Below are 25,401 nucleotides of genomic sequence, written 5' to 3'. Positions count from 1 at the left end.
TATTACCGTAGTTTAACAAAAATTCATTACATTCATAAAGAGACAAGTAAAGGCGTGCTAAGTTCGGCCGGGCCGAATCTTATATACCCTCCACCATGGATCGCAATTGTCGAGTTCTTTTCCCGGCATCTCTTCTTAGGCAAAAAAAAAAAAAAAGGATATAAGAAAAGATTTGCTCTGCTATTAGAGCGATATCAAGATATGGTCCGGTTTGGACCACAATTAAATTATATGCTGGAGACCTGTGTAAAATGTCATCCAATTCGAATAAGATTTGCGTCCTTTGGGGGCTCAAGAAGTAAAATAGAGAGATCGATTTATATGGGAGCTGTATCGGGCTATAGACCGGTTCAGATCATAATAAACACGTATGTTGATGGTCATGAGAGGATCCGCAGTACACAATTTAAGGCAAATGGGATAATAATTGCGACCTCTAGAGGCTCAAGAAGTCAAGATCCCAGATCGGTTTATATGGCAGCTATATCAAGTTATGGACAGATTTGAACCATACTTGGCACAGTAATTGGATATCATAACAAAACACATCGTGCAAAATTTCATTCCAATCGGATAAGAATTGCGCACTCTAGAGGCTCAAGAAGTCAAGACCCAAGATCGGTTTATATGGCAGCTATATCAGGTTATGGACCGATTTGAACCATACTTAGCACAGTTGTTGGATATCATAACAAAACACGTCGTGCAAAATTTCATTCCAATCGGATAAGAACTGCGCACTCTAGAGGCTCAAGAAGTCAAGCCCCAAGATCGGTTTATATGGCAGCTATATCAGGTTATGGACCGATTTGAACCATACTTAGCACAGTTGTTGGATATCATAACAAAACACGTCGTGCAAAATTTCATACCAATCGGATAAGAATTGCGCACTCTAGAGGCTTAAGAAGTCAAGACCCAAGATCGGTTTATATGGCAGCTATATCAAAACATGGACCGATATGGCCCATTTACAATACCAACCGACCTACACTAATAAGAAGTATTTGTGCAAAATTTCAAGCGACTAGCTTTACTCCTTCGGAAGTTAGCGTGCTTTCGACAGACAGACGGACGGACGGACGGACGGACATGGCTAGATCGACATAGAATGTCGCGGCGATCAAGAATATTATACTTTATGGGGTCTCAGACGAATATTTCGAGTAGTTACAAACAGAATGACGAAATTAGTATACCCCCCATCTTATGGTGGAGGGTATAAAAATTGTCATGAAGTGCAGTACAATTTTTGTACCAATTTTGGGTAAATTTTTTACCATTTTTTTTTCAGTGTATACCTTTCAACTAATTTTATTTTGTGTAAATTTTACGCAGAATCCATGGTGCTTATGCCTTCTACATAATACAATACCCTTTTTATACCCTCCACCATAAGATGGGGGGTATACTAATTTCGTCATTCTGTTTGTAACTACTCGAAATATTCGTCTGAGACCCCATAAAGTATATATATTCTTGATCGTCGTGAAATTTTATGTCGATCTAGCCATGTCCGTCCGTCTGTCCGTCCGTCCGTCCGTCCGTCCGTCCGTCCGTCTGTCTGTTGAAAGCACGCTAACTTCCGAAGGAGTAAAGCTAGCCGCTTGAAATTTTGCACAAATACTTCTTATTAGTGTAGGTCGGTTGGTATTGTAAATGGGCCATATCGGTCCATGTTTTGATATAGCTGCCATATAAACCGATCTTGGGTCTTGACTTCTTGAGCCTGTAGAGTGCGCAATTCTTATCCGATTGGAACGAAATTTTGCATGACGTGTTTTGCTATGATATCCAACAACTGTGCCAAGTATGGTTCAAATCGGTCCATAACCTGATATAGCTGCCATATAAACCGGTCTTGGGTCTTGACTTCTTGAGCCTCTAGAGGGCGCAATTCTTATCCGATCAGAATGAAATTTTGCACAACGTGTTTTGTTATGATATCCAACAACTGTGCCAAGTATGGTTCAAATCGGTCCATAACCTGATATAGCTGCCATATAAACCGATCTTGGGTCTTGACTTCTTGAGCCTCTAGAGTGCGCAATTCTTATCCGATTGGAATGAAATTTTGCACGACGTGTTTTCTTATTATATCCAACAACAGCGCCAAGTATGGTTCAAATCGGTCCATAACCTGATATAGCTACCATATAAACCGATCTTGGGTCTTGACTTCTTGAGCCTCTAGAGTGCGCAATTCTTATCCGATTGGAATGGAATTTCGCACGACGTGTTTTGTTATGATACCCAACAACTGTGCCAAGTATGGTTCAAATCGCTCCATAACCTGATATAGCTACCATATAAACCGATCTTGGGTCTTGACTTCTTGACCCTCTAGAGGGCACAATTCTTATCCGATTTGAATGAATTTTTGCACGAAGTATTTCGTTATGATATCCAACAACTGTGCCAAGTATTGTGCAAATCGGTTCATAAACTGATATAGCTGTCATATAAACAGATCTGGGGATTTGATTTCTTGAGCTTCTAGAGGCCGCAATTCCTATCCGATTTGGCTGAAATTTTGCATGACGTATTTTATTTTTACTTTCAACAACTGGGTCAAATAAGGTTCAAATCGGTTCATAACCTGATATAGCTGCCATATAAACCGATCTGGGATCTTGACTTCTTGACCCCTAGAGGTCGCAATTATTATCCGATATGCCTGAAATTTTGTACGATGGATCCTCTCATGACCATCAACAAACGTGTTTATTATGGTCTGAATCGGTCTATAGCCCGATACAGATCCCATATAAATCGTTCTCTCTATTTTACTTCGTGAGCCCCAATGGGCGCAATTCTTAAACGAATTGGCTGAAATTTTACACAGGCCTCCAACATATAATTTAATTGTGGTCCGAACCGGACCATATCTTGATATCGTTTTAATAGCAGAGTAACTCTTTTCTTATATCCTTTTTTGCCTAAGAAGAGATGCCGGGAAAAGAACTCGACAAATGCGATCCATGGTGGAGGGTATATAAGATTCGGCCCGGCCGAACTTAGCACGCTTTTACTTGTTTAAACTGTGTAGATATGTCGCAATGTATTGTATGTAACAAGCTTAAAAACGATTTTGGCCGTTCAAAAAGCTGATGGTTTGATCCGATGTGTGAGAGCACGCACTGTCATGGTGAAAATTATTCGTCTTCTCTTGTTTGTTTTTCGAATTTCTTCCAAGACTAAAGGCAATCAAATTGTAGTAATCAATCAAATTGTGGTAGGGACTTTTAAAGTTGTAGTAGTCATAATTTTGGACCTTTACAAAATTTTGCATGAGATGTTTTTATTTGACGTTCCAATATGTGTGCAAAATTTTTTCAGATTTAGATACAGCTCCCATAAATATCTCTCATCCGATATGGACTATTAAGGCAGTAGAAGCAACATTTAAGGCTATATCTTTACAAAATTTAGCATGAGTTGTTTTATTTGACGTCTTAATATGTGTGTAAAATTTTATTAAAATCGGTCCCGATTAAGATATAGCTCCCAGAAGCCACAATTAATGCCTGATCTTTACAAAATTTAGCATGAGGTGTTTTATTTGACTTAACCAATATAGATATAGCTCCTATATGTATATTGGCTGCTACAGAAGCAGCATGAATCAAAAGCTGGGTATTGTGTCCATGTTCCGAAGGCACTTTCGGAGCAATCATTCTCTTTTGTCGCTCACTTCTCTCACTATAACCAACATTTTGGACTACCGTCTTTAAATGACGGTCTCAGTAGATAACCACACTCTTTCGTTGTTTGGGAAACGAATTTTGTCCTGCCTGGGTTTGGATTATTCTCCAATCAAAACATTAAAATATCTAAATTTTTATGTTTTACGTCATCTGAAATCAACTTTTAATGACATGGCACAGATGGGCAATGGTAATTTGTTGACAGAACAAAAGTACACATTAATACCTTTCAACATACCGAAAGTTCTATTTCAAAAATACGCGGAAAACAAGACAAACTACACCAAAAAAGATATTACATTTTTATTACTTGATAACACTCTTGTTTTATATACCTATGGAGGGGGTTTTCATTTTTAAACAATTATTGAAATATTTATATTTACTCTTTGGGGCCTAAAATACTTTCACAGTATATAAGATACATATGAAAATATGTCACCTTTGACAGCTCAATATATCGTTGTGAAGTGTTACCAGATTGATTTGTTTCTTATTTTTTTCAGAAAGTTGATAGTAGAATTCCGTTATTATTTTGTTCAAATAGATCACTTATGAACTCCAATATATTCAGGAAGGCAATGTAAGGGTCTAAGACAATTCATAGTACCAAATTCATTGGTTAAAAATGCAACTTTTATGGGAGATCGGTCTATAGGGCTGCTATATGTAAATATCGACCGGTCTAAGCAATATTTAACACGAATGTCGAAGGCCCTAACTTAGCCCACTGTGTAAAATTTCAGCGAAATCGAATAATAAAAGTGTTTTTTACGGCCCCAAGAACTAATTTCAGGAGATCGGAATATAGGGCAGCTGTATCCAAATATAGCCCGAAGTTTTTACATGGCAAAGTACCTCACAAATGTCGCCAACATTAGAAGGGGATAAGCACCACTGAAAAATTTTACAGTGGTGCTTATCTCCTCCTAATGTTGGCGACATTTGTGAGGTACTCTGCCATGTAAAAACTTCTCCGCAAAGAGGTGTTGCACTGCGGCACGCCGTTCGGAATCGGCTATAAAAATGAGGCCTCTTATCATTGAGCTTAAAACTTGAATCGGACAGCTCTCATTGATCTGTGAGAAGTTTGCCCCTGTTCTTTAATGAAATTTTCACGGCCAAATTTGCATTTGCATATCAAGATATACTCCGATGTAGCCTATCTTCGAATTTAACTTGCATATGGACAAAAAAAAAATCTCTGCAAAGTGTTAACTCAATATCTCTATTTTCAAAGATTGTATAGTGATTCCATCAGACAGACGGACACGTCTTCGATTTTTACGACGCTCAAGAGTAAAAAACCTTTAAAGGTTCGGAAATGGATATTTCGATGTGTTACAAACAGAATGCCAAAATGAATATACCCCCATCCTTCAGTGGTGGGTATTAAAGTGTTGCCCTCTGTTTGTTTCGAGTAAACTAATGAAATTTTCACAGGTGGTAGAGCTTGACTCCCCGGTCGGAGATGGGTGCATGGGTTAAACGAATTTTGTATGCGCCCTTATGGTAACACAAAATTGATATACAACTTTGGATATGTTTACCGATTGAGACCCATATTGTATCAAATGAAAAGTATTTAAAAGTAGAGCACCAACATGATATAACAATTTGACCCCAAGTGTCGGAGGCCCGCCCCACCCCCAAAAGTCGCCGAAATATTAAATTTTTCGATTGGTGCAATATAGGTATCAAATGAAAAGTAATTTCAAATAGAATATGAAAATTTTATAAAATGTCAAGTCCCAGAGTGGCCAACCCACACCAAATACTCACTAACTTACATTAGTTGGCTATGACAGAACATTTGTTCAACTAGCCGAACGTAAAATAGCGTTCCAAGCTCCTCGATCTTCTGCGCTCATTGTGATACAATCTCTGACACCAAGTTTCGAAATGTCTCCCACCATTTGATCTTTCCATCGGGCATTTGGTCTTCCCGGTTTGCGTGTACCACCGTGTTTGCCTTCTAAAGACTTCTTAGTTGGAGCTTCTTCATCTTTTCTGACAACATGACCTAGCCAACGCAGCAGTTGTATCTTGATGCGTGTAACTATGTCTGTCGATAGGCGGCCTTATTTCTAAACTGCTTACTTAATCCAAAGTACCATCTGTTTGCCAGTATTATTCTTCGCTTTATCTCAAAACTGGTGTCATTCGTTTCGGTTACGGCGGTGCCAAGGTAGATAAAGTTACTGACTACCTCAAAGTTGTGTTTCTCAAATTTCCCATTTTCTTCATCTGCTCGGTTGTGCAAGGCGTTTTGGGAGTTGAAACCATCCATTTTGTCTTATCTCCATTTACTGCCAGACCCATTTTCACTGACTCTGTTTCAATTCTTTCAAAGGCTGCAGTTACTACTTCCGGTGACCGATCTATGATATCGATATCGATGTCGTCGGCATAGGGCAGTATCACTTGTTCTCTTGTGATTAGTATGCCATATCTATTCACACCTGCATCTCGTATAATCTTCCCAGCAGGATATTAAAGAGATCACACGATAGGCTGTCTCCTTGTCTGAAACCTCGTTTGGTATTGAATGGTTCGGAGAGATTCTTTCCAATTCTTACTGAGGAACGCGTATCAGCAAGTGTCATCCTGCAGAGTCTTATTAATTTTTCAGTGATACCAAAGTCAGACATGGCTTGAAATACCTTTGAACGTAAAGTAGTATCGAAAGCGGCTTTATAGTCAACAAAAAGATGGTAGGTGTTCATTTGTCCTTCTCGGGTCTTTTCCAGGATTTAGCACAGTGTGAATATCTAGTCTAGGGTGGATTTACCAGGTCTAAAGTCGCATTGATAGGGCCCAATTATCTCAATGACTTAAGGTTTCAATCTTTCACACAGTACGCTCGATAGTATCTTGTATGCGATGGGGAGGAGACTTATTCCTCTGTAGTTGGCACATTCCGTCTTGTCTCCATTCTTGTGTACGGGACATAGTATGTTGAGGTTCCAATCATTGGGTATGCGTTCTTCCAGCCAGATTGCGCAGATAAGCTGATGCATACGCCTTATCAACGTGTCGCCTCCGGTCTTAAATAGTTCAGCGGGTAACACGTCGGCTCCTGCTGTCTTCTTGTTCTTCAGTCGGGTCACAGCTACTTGTACCTCATTCTGACTAGGAGGTAAACATTCTAAAACATTCGCCGCCAACGAGGGTCACTAGCAGTTCGGTAAAAGTTTCATTCCACATCCTCAGCATGTTATCTGTGTCAGTTATCAGATTTCCTTCTTTGTCTGTGCAGGAGAATGTGCCTGCACCAAAGCCATCGGTTTGATGTGTAATTCTTTGGTAGGATTTCCGGACACCATTCTGACTCCTGTACATCTCAATTCGCTCACACTCACGTCTTTCCATTTCCTTTTTCTTTCTGTGGAATAGACGTTTCTCATCTCTCTTTTTCTCCCGATACATCTCCTTCATCTGGCGCGTTGCTACTGATTGCAGCGTTGCCCTATATGCCGCATTCTTGGCTTCATTAGCATCTCGACACTCTTGGTCGTAATGGGTTTCTCGGAGGAGGCTTCCGGTACCCAAGTACGGATTTCGCGGCATTTTCCATCGAGTGGCCAATAGTTTGCCACTGCCCCATTATATCATCGGAACAAGGAGTGCTTTCATCTAGCAGTCGGGTCATTCGAGTGGAGTATGCCGTTGCCATCTGTTGTGTTTGCAGCTTTCAATGTCCAGCTTCCGTGCAGTGTCAGATCGTAATGATCCAAAGCTATATTCGCTCCACGGATCGATCGTACATCTAACACGCTGGATGAATGCCTTTTATCTATCACAACGTGATCAAATTGGTTCCTCGTGTTTTGATCGTGTGACAGCCATGTGGCTGTGTGAATATTTTTATGTTGAAATCTGGTGCTACTAACTGCCACGTTTTTTGCAGCGGCGAAATCTATCAGCTTCAACCCATTACTGGACGTTATCTCGTGGAGGCTAAACTTTCCGACTGTTGGACTAAAAATGTCTTCCTTCCCTATCTTCGCATTAAAATCTCCCAGAACGATTTTAATATCATGGGCGGGGTAGCGGTCATATTCTCTCTCTAGGCGCTCGTAGAAAATATTTTTGGTCTGCTCGTCCTTGTCTTCCGTCGGGGTATGGGCACAAATAAGGCTGATGTTGAAGAATTTGGCTTTTATGCGGATAGTGGCTAGCCTCTCATTCACCAGGGTAGAGCTGGAGACAAGGAGTTTCAGTCTCCGACTAACCACAAATCCGCAGCCAAATTCATGCCTCGTGTTATGTCAGCTACAATATATAGTATAGTTCGTCACCGCTTGGTGTTGTAGTGACACCATTCCCAGTCCATCGCACTTCCTGTAAGGCGGTAATATCTGCCTTGTACTTCTCTAATACATCCCCCAGCGCGTATACTGCACCTTCGCTATGAAGGGTGCGGACATTTTAGGTGCAGATCCGCAAATCATGGTCCTTTTTTCCTATGCGTGGGTCGTCTATTACTTTTTTCTCATAGTTTTCCGGAGGCGGGTTACTGGCCTAGCGCCCCAACCGCATGGGTTTTGTGGGATGCACATGTATCCCTCGGAGCTTATTACCATCCGCAACCTGTGGCTTTCAGCTAAGCTTTCCGTGATAACGATAGGCACCACACAAGTCGGAGCTCAAAGTTCCAGCCTGTGTGGTGCTCTTAGTTATCCCGTGTCGGCCGGGCACCCACCCCAAATAGCACCCCCAACGGACGTGTTGACCGATCGGGACAGTATGGGATTCAAACGAATACGAAAATTATATAAAAATTTGGGTCTATTCAAAGGCAGGTCGTCCCTACCCAAAATTATGCCCCAAATGAACTTGCTCAACGAACGGGACAATATGGGACTCAAACGAAAGGAATTTGAGGGAACAATACGACATTTATACAAACATTTGAATTATTGGGTTGCCCAAAAAGTAATTGCGGATTTTTTATATAGTCGGCGTTGACAAATTTTTTCAACGGCTTGTGACTCTGTAATTGCATTCTTTCTTCTGTCAGTTATCAGCTGTTAGCTTGCTTTAGAAAAAAAGTGCGCGAAATTTTGTTTACATTTGTTTGTTTGGCGTCGATTTTAATATGGAGCCCATAAAGGAACATTTTCGTCATATTTTACTTTATTATTTCCGTAAAGGAAAAAACGCGGAGCAGGTTGCTAAAAAGTTACGAGATGTGTATGGTGATAAAGCCTTAAAAGGAAGACAGTGTCAAAATTGGTTTCGCAAATTCCGTTCTGGAGATTTTTTACTGAGCCACGTTCAGGTCGGCCAAATGAAGTTGATGATGACCAAATCAAAGCATTAATCGAATTGGATCGTCATGTAACTGAGCGTGAGATAGGAGAGAAGTTAAATATACCAAAATCAACCGTTCATTATCACATAAAAAGTCTTGGACTGGTGAAAAAGCTTGATATTTGGGTACCTCATGTATTGAAAGAAATTCATTTAACAAACCGAATCAACGCTTGTGATATGCACCTTAAACGCAATGAATTCGATCCGTTTTTAAAACGAATCATAACTAGAGATGAAAAATGGATTATTTACAACAACGTTAGTCGAAAACGATCATGGTCCAAGCATGGTGAACCAGCTCAAACCACTTCAAAGGCTGATATCCACCAAAAGAAGGTTATGCTGTCTGTTTGGTGGGATAGGAAGGGTGTGGTATATTTTGAGCTGCTTCCAAGTGTGGTATATTTTGAGCTGCTTCGGATGTTTACTGTCAACAATTGGACAAATTGAATACAGCCGTCAAGGAGAAGCGACCAGAATTGTTCAATCGTAAAGGTGTCATATTCCACCAGGACAACGCAAGACGTCACACATCTTTGGTCGCTCGCCAAAAACTGAGTGAGCTTAGCTGGGAACTTTTGATGCATCCACCATATAGCCCTGACCTTGCACCTGCACCATCAGACTACCATTTATTTCGATCTTTGCAGAAATCCTTAAATGGTAAAACTTTCGGCAATGATGAGGCTATAAAATCGCACTTGGTTCAGTTTTTTGCAGATAAAGGCCAGAAGTTCTATGAACGTGGAATACTAAATTTGCCAGGAAGATGGCAAAAGGTTATCGAACAAAATGGCAATTATATATTTGATTAAAGTTCATTCTAAGTTTTATTAAAAATGCATTTACTTTCTTTTAAAAAATCCGAAATTACTTTTTGGGCAACCCAATTATTCCCGAGGGTTCGCCAAACCAAACGGGACAATATTGGATTCTAATAAAAGGTATTTGATAGTTGAATACCAATGTAAATAATTTTCAAATTTTAACCATGTCAAAAGGGGGCCGCAAACACTAAAGGTCAGTTAGTATAGTGTAAAATGTGCATATTTTCAAATGCAACAAATAAAATTCGTAAATACGTGAATACCAGTAACTGCCTAAAATTGCAGATCTCGACCTTTTAAGTGCTTTTACGTCCTACACCACCACTGTGGTTCAGGGTATTACAAATTTTTACAATTTTTTATAACTCTAAAAAGGAGAAGAGCTAGACCCACTTCCTAATTCGTCTGTCCATGTATTCTTGTGATCAAGGTACAAGTCGCATTTAATGTCCGCTTGTCGAACATATCTTTATATATATAAAGATATACATATCTTTCATCCGATATAGACTTTTAAGGCTGTAGAAGCTACAATTTTCGCATCTTTAAATAAGTCAGCACTAAGTGCTTTGTTTGACGTCTCTATCCGAAGACAGTAATCGTCCATGCCCCTATTTTGGTTCATGTCTGGTATTGTGTCCCTACCTGGATACCAGTGTCTGTTAGCCGCGAAAGCCATACAATGACACAAAATACTCATCATCTTCCCCACATCCCTACACATACTCGTAGTCCTATGAGTCCTGTTGTGATAACAAAAGCTATACTGGCCTCCTTCTTACTTCCTTTCAGTAATAGCCTCGTCCCCTCACGATCCGGATGACCCCATAGGATTTTCGCCGTCCTACCGACCGTTTCGCTGTTTCACAGTGTTACATGTGCGTTTGTCGTCTACTCACTTAAATCACACCACACCACCTCATGTCGCCTCAGTCGTATCCGATCGGAAACCTCTTCCATTCCTTCCAGGTTTCCTATCGTCGCTTCGATTATTCCGCGATTGTATGAGCTGCTCCCATCCTCAATCCATTCTCCTATCGCCTTAAGCTTCATAGTCGCTTTGGCTGCCTCACACTTAATCTGTATGTCAATGCGTCGGATCCTCATCGCTCCGCCTATGCCAAGACAACATGTTCTCTGAACCAGTTGCATGGTCTTTACTTTTTCTCCATAGTAGTCCACCAAACTACTGGCTTCCTTGGATTCAGGCCCCATTTCGAGCCATAGTGCCCAACATCTGTGAGCCTTCTCAGTATGCTCCTGAAAGTGACACTTCCAATTAAGTTTCCTATCCAAGATCACTCCTAAGTATATGACCTTGTCGGATATCGAAAACTCTTTCTTAAAGAAAAGTGGTGGATGAAATTGGACCACCTTTATCTTCCTCGTGAGGACGAAGGTGGAACCCAGTTTTCTCTGGCTTAACATTGAGACCCCTGGGTCTAGGCCAGTCATATGCCATATGTAAGACTTTTCGGCCCTTCTGCATAGCTGGTTCGGATCATCACCCATTAGAAGTATTATAACATCGTCTGATATGCAGACGGGTTCAAATCCCTCCTCAGTCAGCATCCGTAATAGGTTATTCATGGTGGTCACCCAAAGGAGTGGAGATAAAATGCCCCCTGTGGCGTGCCTAGAGCCACTTTCTCCCTTAAATATATGCCATAGGACACACAATTTATACACCCGATCCTTAGTATATGGACCCAGTCCACCCATACAGGTGTAAGGATTGGGTCAATGTGTCGGTCCGAACATTGTTAAACGGCCCCTCGATGTCAATGCAAACCGCCAACGTGCACGTCTTGTCATCGAAGGATTCTTCTCTTTTATGCACAATCTCGAGCAGGGCAGTCTCCACCGACCTTCCCCTGACATAAGCATGTTGTTTGCATTTGAGCAGTTCGTTGGATGTCCTACTCCTTATCATGGTATCCACAATACGTTGCATGGTTGGGAGTAGAAAGGATGTAAGGCTTATAGGTTTACAGTCCTTTGGTGTCATGCCAGGCATTCGGAGCATATGCAAGTCTTAGGCACGCCGTGATGGGACGCCAGATAGTCGGCGTCCTTCTGTAGTAACGCCGGAAATATCCCATCAGGCCCTGGTGATTTAAATGGTTTGAAGCTCCTCAAGGCTTCCCCTACCAACAAAATTCCGTTATGGTTAACCTTCGATCAATATCATTATTCCAAGATCCGGTGTCTCCGTGAGTCCCGTCGTATCCTATGTAAAATGCGTTTTCATCAAAAGACTCAACATTTTCTCCATTGTCTCTGTTCTCACTCCCATGTCGTCTACTAACGTTTCAGATTGAACATGGGTTTTTGAGAGAAACTTTTTGTCTCGGCGACGTCATTAACGCTATCGACCTGTTCCCAGGTCCTCCTGAAACAGGTCCCTGTTTCAGGAGGAACATTTTGCTGCTCTGGTAATCTTAGTAATTCCTTGAACTGTGTGTAGTATACATCCTAGTAAACTTTCCGCTCTCCGCTTTTTACGACGAGCTCTGTTATAAAGCCTGCGGACTTCTTTCCCAATGTTGCATCATACATGGTTTTGCTTGGGCTGATTTCCTTTCTCGAAAAGGACAACTTCTTCGAAAGACTCCACTTGTCTTCTATGATTGGACAAACTAAATTATCTTGACCAAGTCATCTTCTGAGTTGTCTTCCGAATTTTGTCCAGTTTCTTTTCAACTTATTCCGGAAGCCTATCGGATTCGATGCTGGCGGTGCTATTATAAATCTAATGCTGTGATGGTCTGAAAAGAATGCTCTGAACATATTGTCACATCTAAAATCTTCACCCTAATGCTATTAACAAAGGTAGCGGTGTTACCAATATTAAGTGTTATTATGTCTTTAGTATTCAAGGCGTCGGAGCGTCAAAAGGCAGATAAAGTGATGCCAGGTATGCTCCATAGTCTCCCAATCTCATCACTGTTGCATTCGACGTTGACAACTCTGGGGAAAGTACATGATTAACATTTTTATGGTAAATAACCTACGTCCATAGAAAAAATTGAACACCGCGTTGATAGAGTGACTACATTCGTTTTTAAAAGTGAATCAACACACAGATGTTATCGTTTTTAGACTCATTTAAACTTAAGGTTGATTTGCATACACATTTTGTGTGGATGATGTTCACAACGATCTGTGTGTGAAACAACAATGCATGTTTACAAATTAGCCATGCTTGTTAACAATATTGCCAACAACGTCTGTGTATGAAAGTGACAACATTGGTGCATGATTTTGCAACGTTTTCTTTCTATCAGTGTAGGTTTTCGGCCGAGTGCCATTGTTAGCTTAGAAAAATTGGTAGTTGATATGGTTCAGTCCAGAAACTTTGTTCCGGGTCGTCCATGGATTCTGAATTAAGGCAATATGAACCTTGCCCTTGCTGATTTTCTCCATCAGAGCGTGAGTAGCTGTCTCGCTACGGTGGAGGTTTATCTGAATGAACTCAATCATTGGTCCTTCATTAGATAGACTTGTTGGGAGTGGGATATGGTCTCATCGTCTGCTCTCTTTTCTTTAGGCTGCATTGGGCTTCCGTCACTGCACTGCCTGATGTTTTATTATTAGGATCTTTACCTATCCTAGTCTTCCGAATCTTGAGGAAGCCGGTAATGGTTCCATCACCGGGTCCCTGTTCGTTAGACTGTATTGAGTCTACCGTCCCTGCACTGCCTGATGTTCCAATATTAGCATATTTGCATATACTAGTCATCCAAATCTTGAGTAAATGGGCTTCTTGGGAGTAGGCTATGGTCTCATTGTCTGCTTCCTGTGCGTTAGACGGTATTGAGTTCTCAGTCAGTGCACTGACTGATGTTTCAGCATTAGGATCTTTTTCCATCTTAATCTTCCTTATATCGAGAAAGTCGATGATGGTTCCGTTGTCGGGTCCCTGTTCCTTAGGCTGTGTTGGGTCTTTCTCCTCTGCACTGCCTGATTCGAAGATTGGTTCTTCCTTAGATTAGAGGGCTCTGATGTATCATCCGCGGAGGTGCAATATTCACCCTAGATTTTGCTCTGAGCCTTTTTTAGCTCGATCTTGTATTTTCTTTGCTAAACCTAATTGATTTTCCTAATCTTGTGGCTTTCGCCCTGGGGGTCCACCATGCAGGCCGCTGTTTGCCCCTTGGTTTGGCAAACAAGTCATTCAGGTCCTTCGTGATCCGCCTGACCAGTAAGGTTTTGTCCTCCACAGTTTCCACTTCTTTTTCATTTATTTATTTCAATCCGCCTTTCTGCTGCTTAGCCCAGGGACCTCTTGTGAAATATTACTGAAAAGAAATAACCTGATCAACAGATTCCTAGTTCCCATGACATCGCATCCATTTGTATGTGGCTAAACTCGCTCATCAATTGATTGATTGATTGGTCGATGATACTTATTTCCATATCACATGAAAAACTATGGAATGTAAATTACCCCTGTTCCTCAATGGAATGCTCATGAGCAAATTTTCTTTTGCAAACATCCACTAAGGCACACATTTCTATAGGCTTACGGTCCAGCATCTCAGTCATGAAACCTCCCATAAAATTTTGTCCCTTGCTTTCTATTCCCTGCTGTTGGGTGTTCATGTTCATCACCTGAACGTTGTTTTGATTCGCAGAATAGGCGTGATCTGTAGAATGTTATACCCTTATTTATGTATGTTTGCCTGTTACGACCGAACATATAATTATAATACCCACTGCCATAGGATAGGGGGACATTCATTTAGTCATTCCGTTTGCAATACATCGAAATATCAATTTCCGACCCTACAAAGAATATATATTTCGGATCGTCGTAAAATTCTAAGACGATTTAACGATGTCCGTGTGTCTGTCCGTCTATCCATCTGTTGTAGTCACTGTACAGACTTCGAAAATTGATGTATTGAGCCATAATTGGGCACGGATACGTATTTTTTCTGCACGCAGGTTAAGTTCTTGAACGGGTCAAATCGGACCATATTTGGATATAGCTGCTATACGAGTGTACACCGATCTGTCGATAAAGGGTCTGATGCCCATATAAGCTTTAGTTTTTATCCGATTTCGTTGAAATTTTAAATAGTAAGTAGTTTTTGGCCTACCGACATCTGACCCAAATATGGTTAAGATCGGACTATATTTAGATATAACTGCCATATAGACCGATCTGCTGATAAAGGGTCTGAAGCCCATAAAAGCTGGATTTATTACCGATTTCGCTTAAATTTGAAACAGTGAGTAATTTAAAGCCTCCCGATATTCGACTCAAATATGGTTCAAATCGGACTATATTTAAATGTAGTTGCCATATAGACCGATCTGTTGATAAAGGGTCTGACGCCATGACATTTGTTACCCGATTCCGCTAAAATTTTGAAACAGAGAGTTATTTTAAGCTTCCCGTCATCCGACATGAATATGGTTCAGATCGGACTATATTTGGATATAGCTGTCATATAGACTGATATGCCGATTAAGGGTCTGAAGCCCATAAAAGCTTTATTCATTACCCGATTTCGTTGACATTTGAAATAGTGAGTTGTTTTGCGATCAGGTAATTTTTTTCTTTTAAAAATTTAAATATTCTCGTTCATTTTATTTCATTTTAATTTACTCTCTTTCCAACAATTCCATTATTAATGGATCAGCAGACATTTTCTGCAAACAACAGACTTTTAAGCAGTCAGACTGCTGTTCTGAAACCGCAAAGATTTGGTAAATTAACTGCTATCAGTCAGAAGACAGTGTTTTCTATTATCAGCAGGCTTTTCTCTATGAGTGTAAAATATATATTCAACAAAAGTATAGATAAAACTATTTAAGGTGTGATTTTGAAGCTAAATAATATCTTTTTGGCAACACTGGTTTAAATAGCTCACGCACGTTTTGTGTTTTGTTTCACTGTCAAACATCTTCAGTTTGGTCTATTATTTAACCAGATTCGTCTTAAAAACGAACAACGCTGGCACTTTTTGCGAATTTATATCATAAACAACAATACGTGCAAAATTTCATTTAAATCGGACTAGATTTGCGCCCTCTAGAGGCTCAAGAAGTCAAGACCCAAGATCGGTTTATAAGACAGCTATATTAAAACATAGACCGATTTAAACCATACTTAGCGCAGTTGTTGGAAGTGATACTAAAACACCATGAGCAAAATTTCAGTCAAATCGGACGAGAATTGCAACCTCTAGAGGCTCAAGAAGTCAAGACCAAGATCGGTTTATATGGCAGCTATAACAAACCATGCACCGATTTGGCGCATTTACAATCCCAACCGACCTACACTAATAAAAAGTGTTTGTGCAAAATTTCAAGCGGCTAGCTTTACTCCTTCGAAAGTTAGCGTGCTTTCGACAGACAGACGGACTGGCGGACGGACGGACAAACGGACGAACATGGCTAGATTGACTTCAAATGACATGACGATCAAGAATATATACTTTATGGGGTCTCAGACGCATATTTCGAGGTGTTACAAACAGAATGAATAAATTAGTATCTCCCATCCTATGGTGGAGGGTATAAAAATCAGAGGAAACAAAAGTCTAGTTGACCAGTGTTATTTGTTCATGACTTTATTATTTGGTTTTGAACAGCTAACCTCACGATAACGAGACGCACACTGTGCCTCAGTGATATACGCCTTACAGGATGAATGAGAGCTATGTGCGCATAAATTCTTTTATGTGTGAAGACTGGTGGGCTGTTTTCGTTTTCCACATGTAAAAACACATGTTTTCGCGATTACTTGAAACACTACAAAAATCTGTATGGTAACGAAATACTTTTATTAAAATTGTATCATTAATTATGGGAAAATGTCTTACTGAATAAAATCGGCAAGCTTTTATGCTTCAAAATTTATTATCTAAGAAAAGTAATCACATACAAATTTCGGGAAAAGTGAACATATTGGGTTGCCCAAAAAGTAATTGCGGATTTTTCATGTAGTCGGCGTTGACAATTTTTTCACAGCTTGTAACTCTGTCATTGCATTCTTTATTCTGTCAGTTATCAGCTGTTACTTTTAGCTTGGTTTAGAAAAAAAGTGTAAAAAAAGTATATGTTCGTGTACAAACCTTTTGTTTTGTCTTTCCAAGGAATGTACAATTGGCACTTTTAATTTTCAGTTCACAAATTTATTATGTATCAAAACGATGGGTAAGTGCAATATAGTAACAAAGGTGCAATATAATTTAGGTTAAATCAATTCGTGCAATAATAGTTTTAATAATTTTAACTTTCAACAATTTAAGCAAAAAAGGTAAGTTTTAGCAGACTAGGCAACACTTAGCAAGAATTAACAATTCAGGTAAAAATTAATTTGTCTTTTTTTGTATTTTTAACTTTTCGTACATTTGGGTGAGTATTTTTGTTCAACAGTGTAAATGGCTTCTTTAATTTTTATGTATTTATGGTTTAACATATATAAGTAGGTATAGGCATGTAAGTACACAGGCAGGTAAGTGTATAGATTTTCTTTTTTATACACTTGGTTTCACATTCACATTTGTTCTTAATTTTCAAAAATTCTAATTCCCTTTTTTGTTGCTTTTGTTTGTTGTCACGGGGAGAGCGAACGTTTTGTTTAAGGTATCGATCACTAATAATTATTTTGACTTCTTCTTTTGTCACTGAAGCCGGCTGCTGATTGAATTCAGCAGACGGCAACAACAACCATGAGATGAAAAAACTTGTAACTAGCGGCTGCTGACACACACACATACATTGCATATGCATGCAGTGACAACCCGCTAGTTATAGTTATGTGCAAAAGTTTAGCACTACAGTGCTGAGCAAAAGTTTAGCACTATGCTAAACATCTTGCCCCCCCGTGACAAGTGTAATTCTTCTAAAGTGTTAGCTTAGTGTCTAGGCATATTCCGGATGGGGCCGACAAAGACGTAGCCAAGAGTGGTCTGGAATGCGTTGACATCCCCAATGCCGGCAAAGACATGGCCATCCCTCTGCAGTCTCGGATAGACATCCGCGCCCAATTCTAAGTCTATTGACGTGTTGGCTCTAGGGTCTGTATCAGCAAGGGTGTCTTGCGCTAAATCACGGGTCGGGTCCTCCACAAGTGGGTCTGAGTAGGGTCGGAAAGGCAATGCATCTGTGATGAGTGCATTAATCTTAAGTGCCCAGTTGCTATTTGGGCTGCGATGCATCAATCGGAAGGTTGTAAACCTGTTGCCCTGGTATGTACACGATCGTAGTCCAAGTCGCCGGAATGTAGAATAGGCCAGCCGAGACATTGTAGATGATTGATTGATCAACGCTCGCACGGTGGCCCAAGTATCGACCCCATCCTCTGCTATTCGTACCATGGCAGTAGGCACAAAGACAAGATCCCACTTAAAGGGTGGGGATGCTGTGGGTGCAGGTCTGGCGTTGTTGGCAGGAGCAAAATCATCGGCGGGCCTCTCCATGTTTTCAAGCTGCGGTGCCCCATGCAGCAGCGTGTGATGTCGCTCCTCGCAGCGACGGCAGCCTGCGATGGACTGGCAATCAGGTGCAAGATGACTGCGCGCCAAGCAATTACGGCAATACCCCCGCCGCTCCACAGTTTCGTAACGTTGGTATGGGGTCTGGTCCCGGAATCGGCGGCATGTGCTCAGCGCATGGTCATCTTGGCAGAGACCGCAAGAGTACTGCCAGAAAGTGGGTCTTCCGCGCCGATCTACATGATCGCGGTCGCGATTTCGAGACGGATTTCGTTGGGGCCGGGGTTCCGCTCCTCGTTCGTCCCGATGACGACGCTCTTTTCCTTGAGGCCGCTCGTCTTCTGGACGGGGCAAGTAGGCTGCCATTCCTGAAAATAAAAATTTTGGAGGAGTACTTTGTTTTTTGATTACTGGGCGAAAGCCTAGTCAGGCGGAAAAAAGTTTGACCAGTTTCGTGATGGGTCTGCTCAAGGTGCCGTGAGATGTTCTAACATCGACAACGCGTGTATTTTGATCGGATCCAGGATAAGTTTTTTCCACGCGACCCATTACCCATTCGGTTGGAGGGAATCTGTCGTCTCGGATTACAACTAGGTCATTTAGCGCGATGTTCTCTTGTGGATACTTCCACTTAGTTCTACGATGTAGTTCCTTCAAGTATTCTGACTTCCACCTTTGACAAAAATATTGCGAAATTATCTTCAGTCGTTTCCATCTATTGGCGAACGAGACATCCTGATCAGAAACATCAGGTTCCGCTGGTGCAAGAAGCGAAGTACCAATTAGAAAGTGGCCTGGGGTTAAAGGCGAGAAATCATTTGGGTCGTCGCTGGCTGGACTAAGGGGTCTAGAGTTTAAACAAGCTTCTATTCGAGTCAAAATTGTGGTTAATTCCTCGAACGTAAAGTTCATTTTTGGTATAAACTTGCGCAAGTGGGATTTAAATGATTTGACACCCGCCTCCCAAAGGCCACCCATATGAGGGGCACCCGGCGGTATGAATTTCCAAACAAGGTTTTGATAAACGTTTTGTTGGGAAGCTTGATTTTGGAGAGTTTTCAAGAAGTCTAGGCGATCCTTTTTCAGTAATTCTGAAGCGCCTACAAAGTTTTTCCCATTATCAGAATAGATGCAGGCCGGACAACCCCTGCGACCGATAAAACGTGCCAAGGCTGCTAAAAACGATTGTGTAGAAAGGTCCGTAGTTGCCTCCAAGTGTATGGCCTTTGTCGCGAAACAAACAAAAATACAAACGTATCCCTTTGTGATTACACAAGCTCGACCTGAATAGTTTTTAATGTTAAAGGGTCCAGCAAAATCAACCCCTGTATTGGTAAAGGGTCTTGAGAGTAAAGTCCGTTCGGGAGGAAGGGATGCCATTATTTGTGATTGCGCATGCTTTTTGTACAAAATACAAGTTTTACAATTATGTATTACTTTTTTGACAAGAGGCTTTAATCTGAATATCCAAAATTCAGAGCGTAAAATCCGAGTCATAAGTTGATTTCCGCCATGGAGAGTTATTCGATGGGCGAAATCTACTAGAAGTTGTGTGAGTCTTGCATCGTATGGTAACAGAATGGGATGTCTCTCGTTATAAGTTAAAACAGGACACTGTACAAGGCGCCCATTAGCCCGCATTAGTCCACTTGAGTCTATAAATGGATTAAGACCTAAGAGGCTGCTACTGGGTGAAATTCTAGATTCCTCTTGTAATTCGTGATATTCAGAGGCGAAATAATGTTTTTGGGTCACAATCAGTAGACGGCGTTTTACATCTTGAATTTCCTCAGCTGTGATCTCCAAAGATGAAATCCTGAGATGCGATCGGTTGGGCCCCGTATTACGCCAGATTCGTAAAACATAGCTAATCACCCTATAGGCGCGCGACAAAGAAGAAAACCTAACTAATGGGTCTTCAAAGGTTGAAGTAGCAAAAACCTTTATCGCTTTCGCCTCCAGGTTTGTGTCTTCAGGAACTTGATAAGTTGGCCATCTGTCTTTCGGAAACTTTAACCACTGTGGGCCATGCCACCATAAACAATACTCCTTTAAGTCTGAAGGAGTGCATCCTCTACTAGCAATGTCCGCAGGGTTGCTCTCGGAGTCTACGTGGCGCCAATTTTCATTGCCAACATTCTCTAAAATTTCTGAAACGCGGTTTCCAACGAATGTACTCCAAGCACAAGCCGGTTTCCTAAGCCACGACAAAACGATTGTGGAATCAGTCCAAAACTGGGTCTTAAAATTCATAATCTGAAGATTGTTCATGGTTGCTGAAGCTAATTTTGAGAGAAGTACTGCCCCACAAAGTTCGAGTCTCGGCAAGGAAATCTTTTTGATGGGAGCAACGCGGGTCTTTGCAGCTAATAGAAAGGTGTCGGTTTGGTGGTTGTCATGTTCCACCCTAATATACAATGCTGCACCATATGCACTTTCGGAGGCATCACAGAAACCGTGTACTTCCACTTTGGAACCAGGTGTGAAGCGTATCCACCTTGGAATTTTAACCGATTCCATTGCCTCTGAATTTTTAACAAAATTCTGCCAATTTATCAACGTTATTGACTTTAGCGTATCATCCCAGTCGATTTTGTCTAGCCATACCTGTTGCATGACTAGCTTTGCTACAACAACAATTGGGGCTAGCCACCCACAGGGGTCAAACAATTTTGCTATGGCCGATAAAACTTCTCTCTTCGTATAAGACTCTCTGATTTCTAATGCCGGTTGTGTAAAGGTGAAATAATCCCCAGAAATATTCCACCGGATGCCAAGAGTCTTTGTTGAGGAGTCTTCCGAAAGCTCCAGCCAATTTACTGGAAGAAGTTGTTCTGCCGGTAAGTCTTGTATAATCTTATGATCATTAGATGTCCATTTCATGAGCTGAAATCCAGCCGAGTTCAAGGCCGCGATCAACTCTTTTCTTGAAGTTATGGCTCCATCGATCGTGTGAGCCCCGGCTAACACGTCGTCAACATACAGATTCTCCCGAATAATCTTTGATGCAAGGGGGTATGTGTCCGTCACGTCTTCCGCAAGTTGAAGAAGTGTCCGGATTGCAAGGAAAGGTGCGCAGTTTACTCCAAATGTTACAGTCAAGAGCTCAAAATCCTCAACTGGGTCCTTTGGAGATTTTCTAAAAAGTATTCTCTGGAATTGTGTCTGACTAGGGTCGAGAAGAATCTGTCTATACATTTTTGTGACATCCGCATTAAATACGTATTTGAAGAACCTCCACTTCAAAATTTGTAAAACAAGATCTTGCTGCAGAATGGGTCCAGCAAACAAGTTATCATTTAGGCTCCTTCTGTTCGACGACGGACTTGACGCGTTGAAAACTACCCTAAGCTTTGTAGTGAGTCGGTCTGGCTTAATGACAGCATGATGCGGCAAATAGTAATTCGGAGTCTTTGTTATCTCCTGTGCCGTAATTTTCCTTATGTGTCCTAGTTCCAGATATTCCAGAATGGCATTGTCGTACTGTTCCTTGATCTCAGGTGTCTTTTGGAGCTTTCTTTCCATTCTGTAGAACTGTGCCATTGCGATATTCCTCGAGTTTCCCAACTCTTCACAATTCCTAAAAGGGAGGGTCACAATATATCTCCCATTAGAGTTGCGCCTTACAGTGTCTTTAAAGTTTTGTTCGCAAAACATGTCCTCTTCTGACCTCAAAATCTTTTTGGGGGCCTCCTCCACCTCCCAAAATCGTGTGAGTTTTCTTTCTATTGAGATGGTGTTGTGAAGAGAAACTCGGTTACCACCCGCAGCTTTCTGTGCAATGGGTCCGCCAACAATCCATCCAAAAACTGTGTTTTGTGCTAGTAGTGCACCGATTGATTTCATCGGGGACCCAATGTCAAAAATAAGGGGTCCTATGTCCATTCCAATTAGAAGATCAACCGGTTGGCTAATGTAGAATTTCGGATCTGCCAAATCTAGATTGGCAACATCTCGAAGTTGTGCTAGGTCTAAGTTATGAGGCGGTAAGTTAGAAGGAAGGGTCTTCAAGACAGGCGCCCAAACTTCTAACTCAAATCTAGGTTCTATACGAGAGCGTAAGGTGAATAGACAAGCCTTATTTGAAGTCTCAGCTACAATTTGGCTAAGTCCTGTAACGTGTACTAAGTTTCGTTTAGTTGGAAGACTCAACTTGTTTTTGAGTTTTTCCGTAATGAAAGTGGACTGCGATCCAGAGTCAATAATTGCCCTGGCATCGAATAGCTGTCCTCTAGATGCTATTTGCACTATAGCAGTAAAAAGTAAGGTTCCCCCAGGATGATGCTCACAAATTCGATTATCCTGAAGGGTCAAAGTTGCAATGTTATTCTGTTGTGTGTCTGGTGTGGACTGTATACGAGTTGTAAGAGCTGCAGCACTAGTACTAGGTTGTGCTGCATCTCTAGCTGAGTCTTGATTACAAGGTTGGTTCTCTTGTCCCTTATGTAGCATTGTATGATGTCGCAAGTTGCATTCGCGGCATGTAAACTTGCTCTTGCATTCCTTTACACCGTGATTCGTCGACAGACAATTGTAGCATAAGTGCGAAACTTTCACTACGTGAATTCTGTCATTGATATTCTTTTCAATAAATTTCGGACAATCCCTAATAAAATGTGTGGCCTTACAAATTTGGCAGCATTTTGTATTTTGGGTCCGAATTGTTGTATTTTGCTGTGTATTGCCGCTATTGTTTGTACCTGAGTTTTGTGTCTTTTGTGAAACATTGGTGTGAAAACTGTTGACGAACTTATTATTTTTGTAGTTATCTTGCCTATTATGGTTTTGCTTACTGAAAGACGGCTTAATATTCCCGACAGATTCGAGTGTCTTAAATTTGTGGGTCAGAAATTTATCAAATTCTGCCCATTTTGGAAGGATCTTGCAATCTTCCAGTGAATTCTCAAACTCCTCTAGAAATTGCCTCGGTAATTTTGCAGAACAAAGATAAATCAAAAGTGGGTCCCATCCTTTAACATCTACTCCAAGTGTCTCCAGTGTCTGTAGACTTGTGTTAACAATTCGCTGTAACTTCTGAACCGTTTGAGAGGAGTCTATTGTAACGTTTGGCAGGTTAAAAAGATTTTTTAACTGTTCGTTGACTTGCATCCTTTTGTTCTCATACCGATCAGTAAGATTGGCCCAAGCTAACAAAAACCCATCATTTGTAAGAGGAACATGACTTATTATTTCCCTTGCTTCCCCAGAGGTCTTCTGCGTAAGATGGAAGAGCTTCTCAACATTACTCAGCTTTGAGTTCTTGATGTAAATGGCACTGAACAGGTCCCTAAAGGTAGGCCATGCTGTGTACCCACCTTTAAAAGTGTCTGTGTCACAAGGTGGAAGCCTTGAAACTGGCGTGAAGTCCACATCCTGCAAAGATTCCCTCTCCTTCTTCTCTTGGTTCGCCTGATCCTTCAAAGCCATAATGTCCGCATTTAGGGCGCCTATGGCTCGCATGTAGCATTCCCGCGCGTCTTTGTAATGAGATCGAAGCTTGTTCTTATCTATGGCGGTCTCTTCCGCCGCGGTGATATGATCGCGACTGTCTAAGTACGATTTCTTGACGTTGTCCCACAATGAATCTAACTCCACCCTTAGAGCCTCAAGACTATGTATATTATCATCGGACTTTGCAGCTGCAAATGTGTTGTCGAAATCTACTAAATCGTTGACGCTATTCGCAAATCTATCGCTCTTAGACTTTGCCTTCTCCATTTTGTTTAAAATTTCTTCCTTCAAGTTTTTGAAGGGTCAGATCCCGATTTCTAGGCACAAAAAATGGAAAAATTTATTCAATTTTCGCCTTGGTGGGTTAGAAGTAGGCTTTGGAAAACGTATCAGGTATTCTACTTCACAATGTACAAAAACAGAAGATGTAAAACCAGAGTGTCAGCAATCACATCAAACAATCAGAAGAATGAGTTCGGTAGAAAGGGTCACATAAACATCAATTCCAAAAATTCCGCACAGGAAACGAAAAAGGTTCCTCAGATTTGTAATCCGAAACAAAACCACAACAAAAAACGACGCCAATAAAAATGTTTGATTTGGGTCACTTCACCATATAGTATAAGGCAAGTGCATACGTGGGGTCGCTATGAAATTCTTTCACGAAGTTACAAATTTTCAAAAATGAACTTTATTTTTTGTTAAAATATTTCTTTAATCTCGGCGAAATGTCCTCTTTACCAAACGACCACGATGGCGGTGTCTGTCCCAAAAAATGTTTGCGAAAAGCAATTGTGATAAGGTTAGTTCGTTTTATATAAAACCACGCAAAAGTCACAAAAAACAAATTCAAACGTGGCAACTTTAAGACAAGGGTCAAGGATTTTTACCGCAAAAATTTATGTATACGGGTCAAACAAATTTCCAATTTTAAAAACTGCACGGGTCAAACATACAAAATATACAGGGTCAAGCAAAGGGCAGGAACAATTCCATCCATACAAATGTAGGTGGAGATTTTCCTAGCAGCAACCAGTATATTTCGTTGGCTTGTCGCGCCAAAAACGAAAAACAAGCTTGTACTCACTTTGATCTCTTTGTGTCTGTGTGTATGTGTAAGAGAGTGTGTGAAGCTCCTTTGGTTGCAGTGGCTGAATTAGCGGTACTGTGGTAGCGGAGCTGTAGACTCTTCTATACTCTTCTAGAACTCTTCAATGTTCAATTTTTTGTAAATTTTGTTGTTGGGTTTTACCGAACCGTACCGCGTTTGGTTAAAGTGGCTTTGAATTAATTTGTTCCGCTTTTTGCAGCACTTAAATTTCACTTGATCTTGTCTGGCTGTTGCCAGCTCAGACTCACAATGTTTTTGTTTTTGCACTTTTCACAAATTCTTGAGGTAAGTAATTTTTTACAAATTTTGCAGGAAGGTTTTTATAAAATTTGGTAAGTATCAACTCTTTCAACAAGGTAAGTAACTTTTTAACAATTTTTATATATATATATATATATATATATATATGTATTTTTATTTTTAGATAGAAACGTAAGTGTCACCGTTTTATGGGGTATGTATATGTATATTTTTTGAACTGACTATATAATTTTCCACACAAAAAATTAAACGCACTTGTACATTTGTTGTAA

General features: G+C 40.8%; 2 protein-coding genes across 4 annotated transcripts in view; both read right to left on the bottom strand.

The window, feature by feature from the left end:
* Positions 1-25,401, bottom strand: part of LOC106092660 (myosin-I heavy chain) — a 306,781-nt gene that overhangs the window by 90,931 nt on the left and 190,449 nt on the right. The window lies entirely within an intron of this gene.
* Positions 17,221-25,238, bottom strand: LOC131994897 (uncharacterized). The gene is made up of 2 exons (XM_059362009.1): positions 24,845-25,238; positions 17,221-18,674 (listed from the first exon to the last, which is right to left on the bottom strand). Exon 2 carries the CDS (start codon positions 18,670-18,672, stop codon positions 17,728-17,730), a length of 945 nt encoding a protein of 314 aa, XP_059217992.1. The 5' UTR covers positions 18,673-18,674; positions 24,845-25,238; the 3' UTR covers positions 17,221-17,727.

The sequence above is a fragment of the Stomoxys calcitrans genome, chromosome 2 (assembly GCF_963082655.1).
Source record: "Stomoxys calcitrans chromosome 2, idStoCalc2.1, whole genome shotgun sequence".
In the NCBI taxonomy this organism is placed as follows: domain Eukaryota; kingdom Metazoa; phylum Arthropoda; class Insecta; order Diptera; family Muscidae; genus Stomoxys; species Stomoxys calcitrans.
This window is presented reverse-complemented; position numbering and strand designations above follow the sequence as displayed.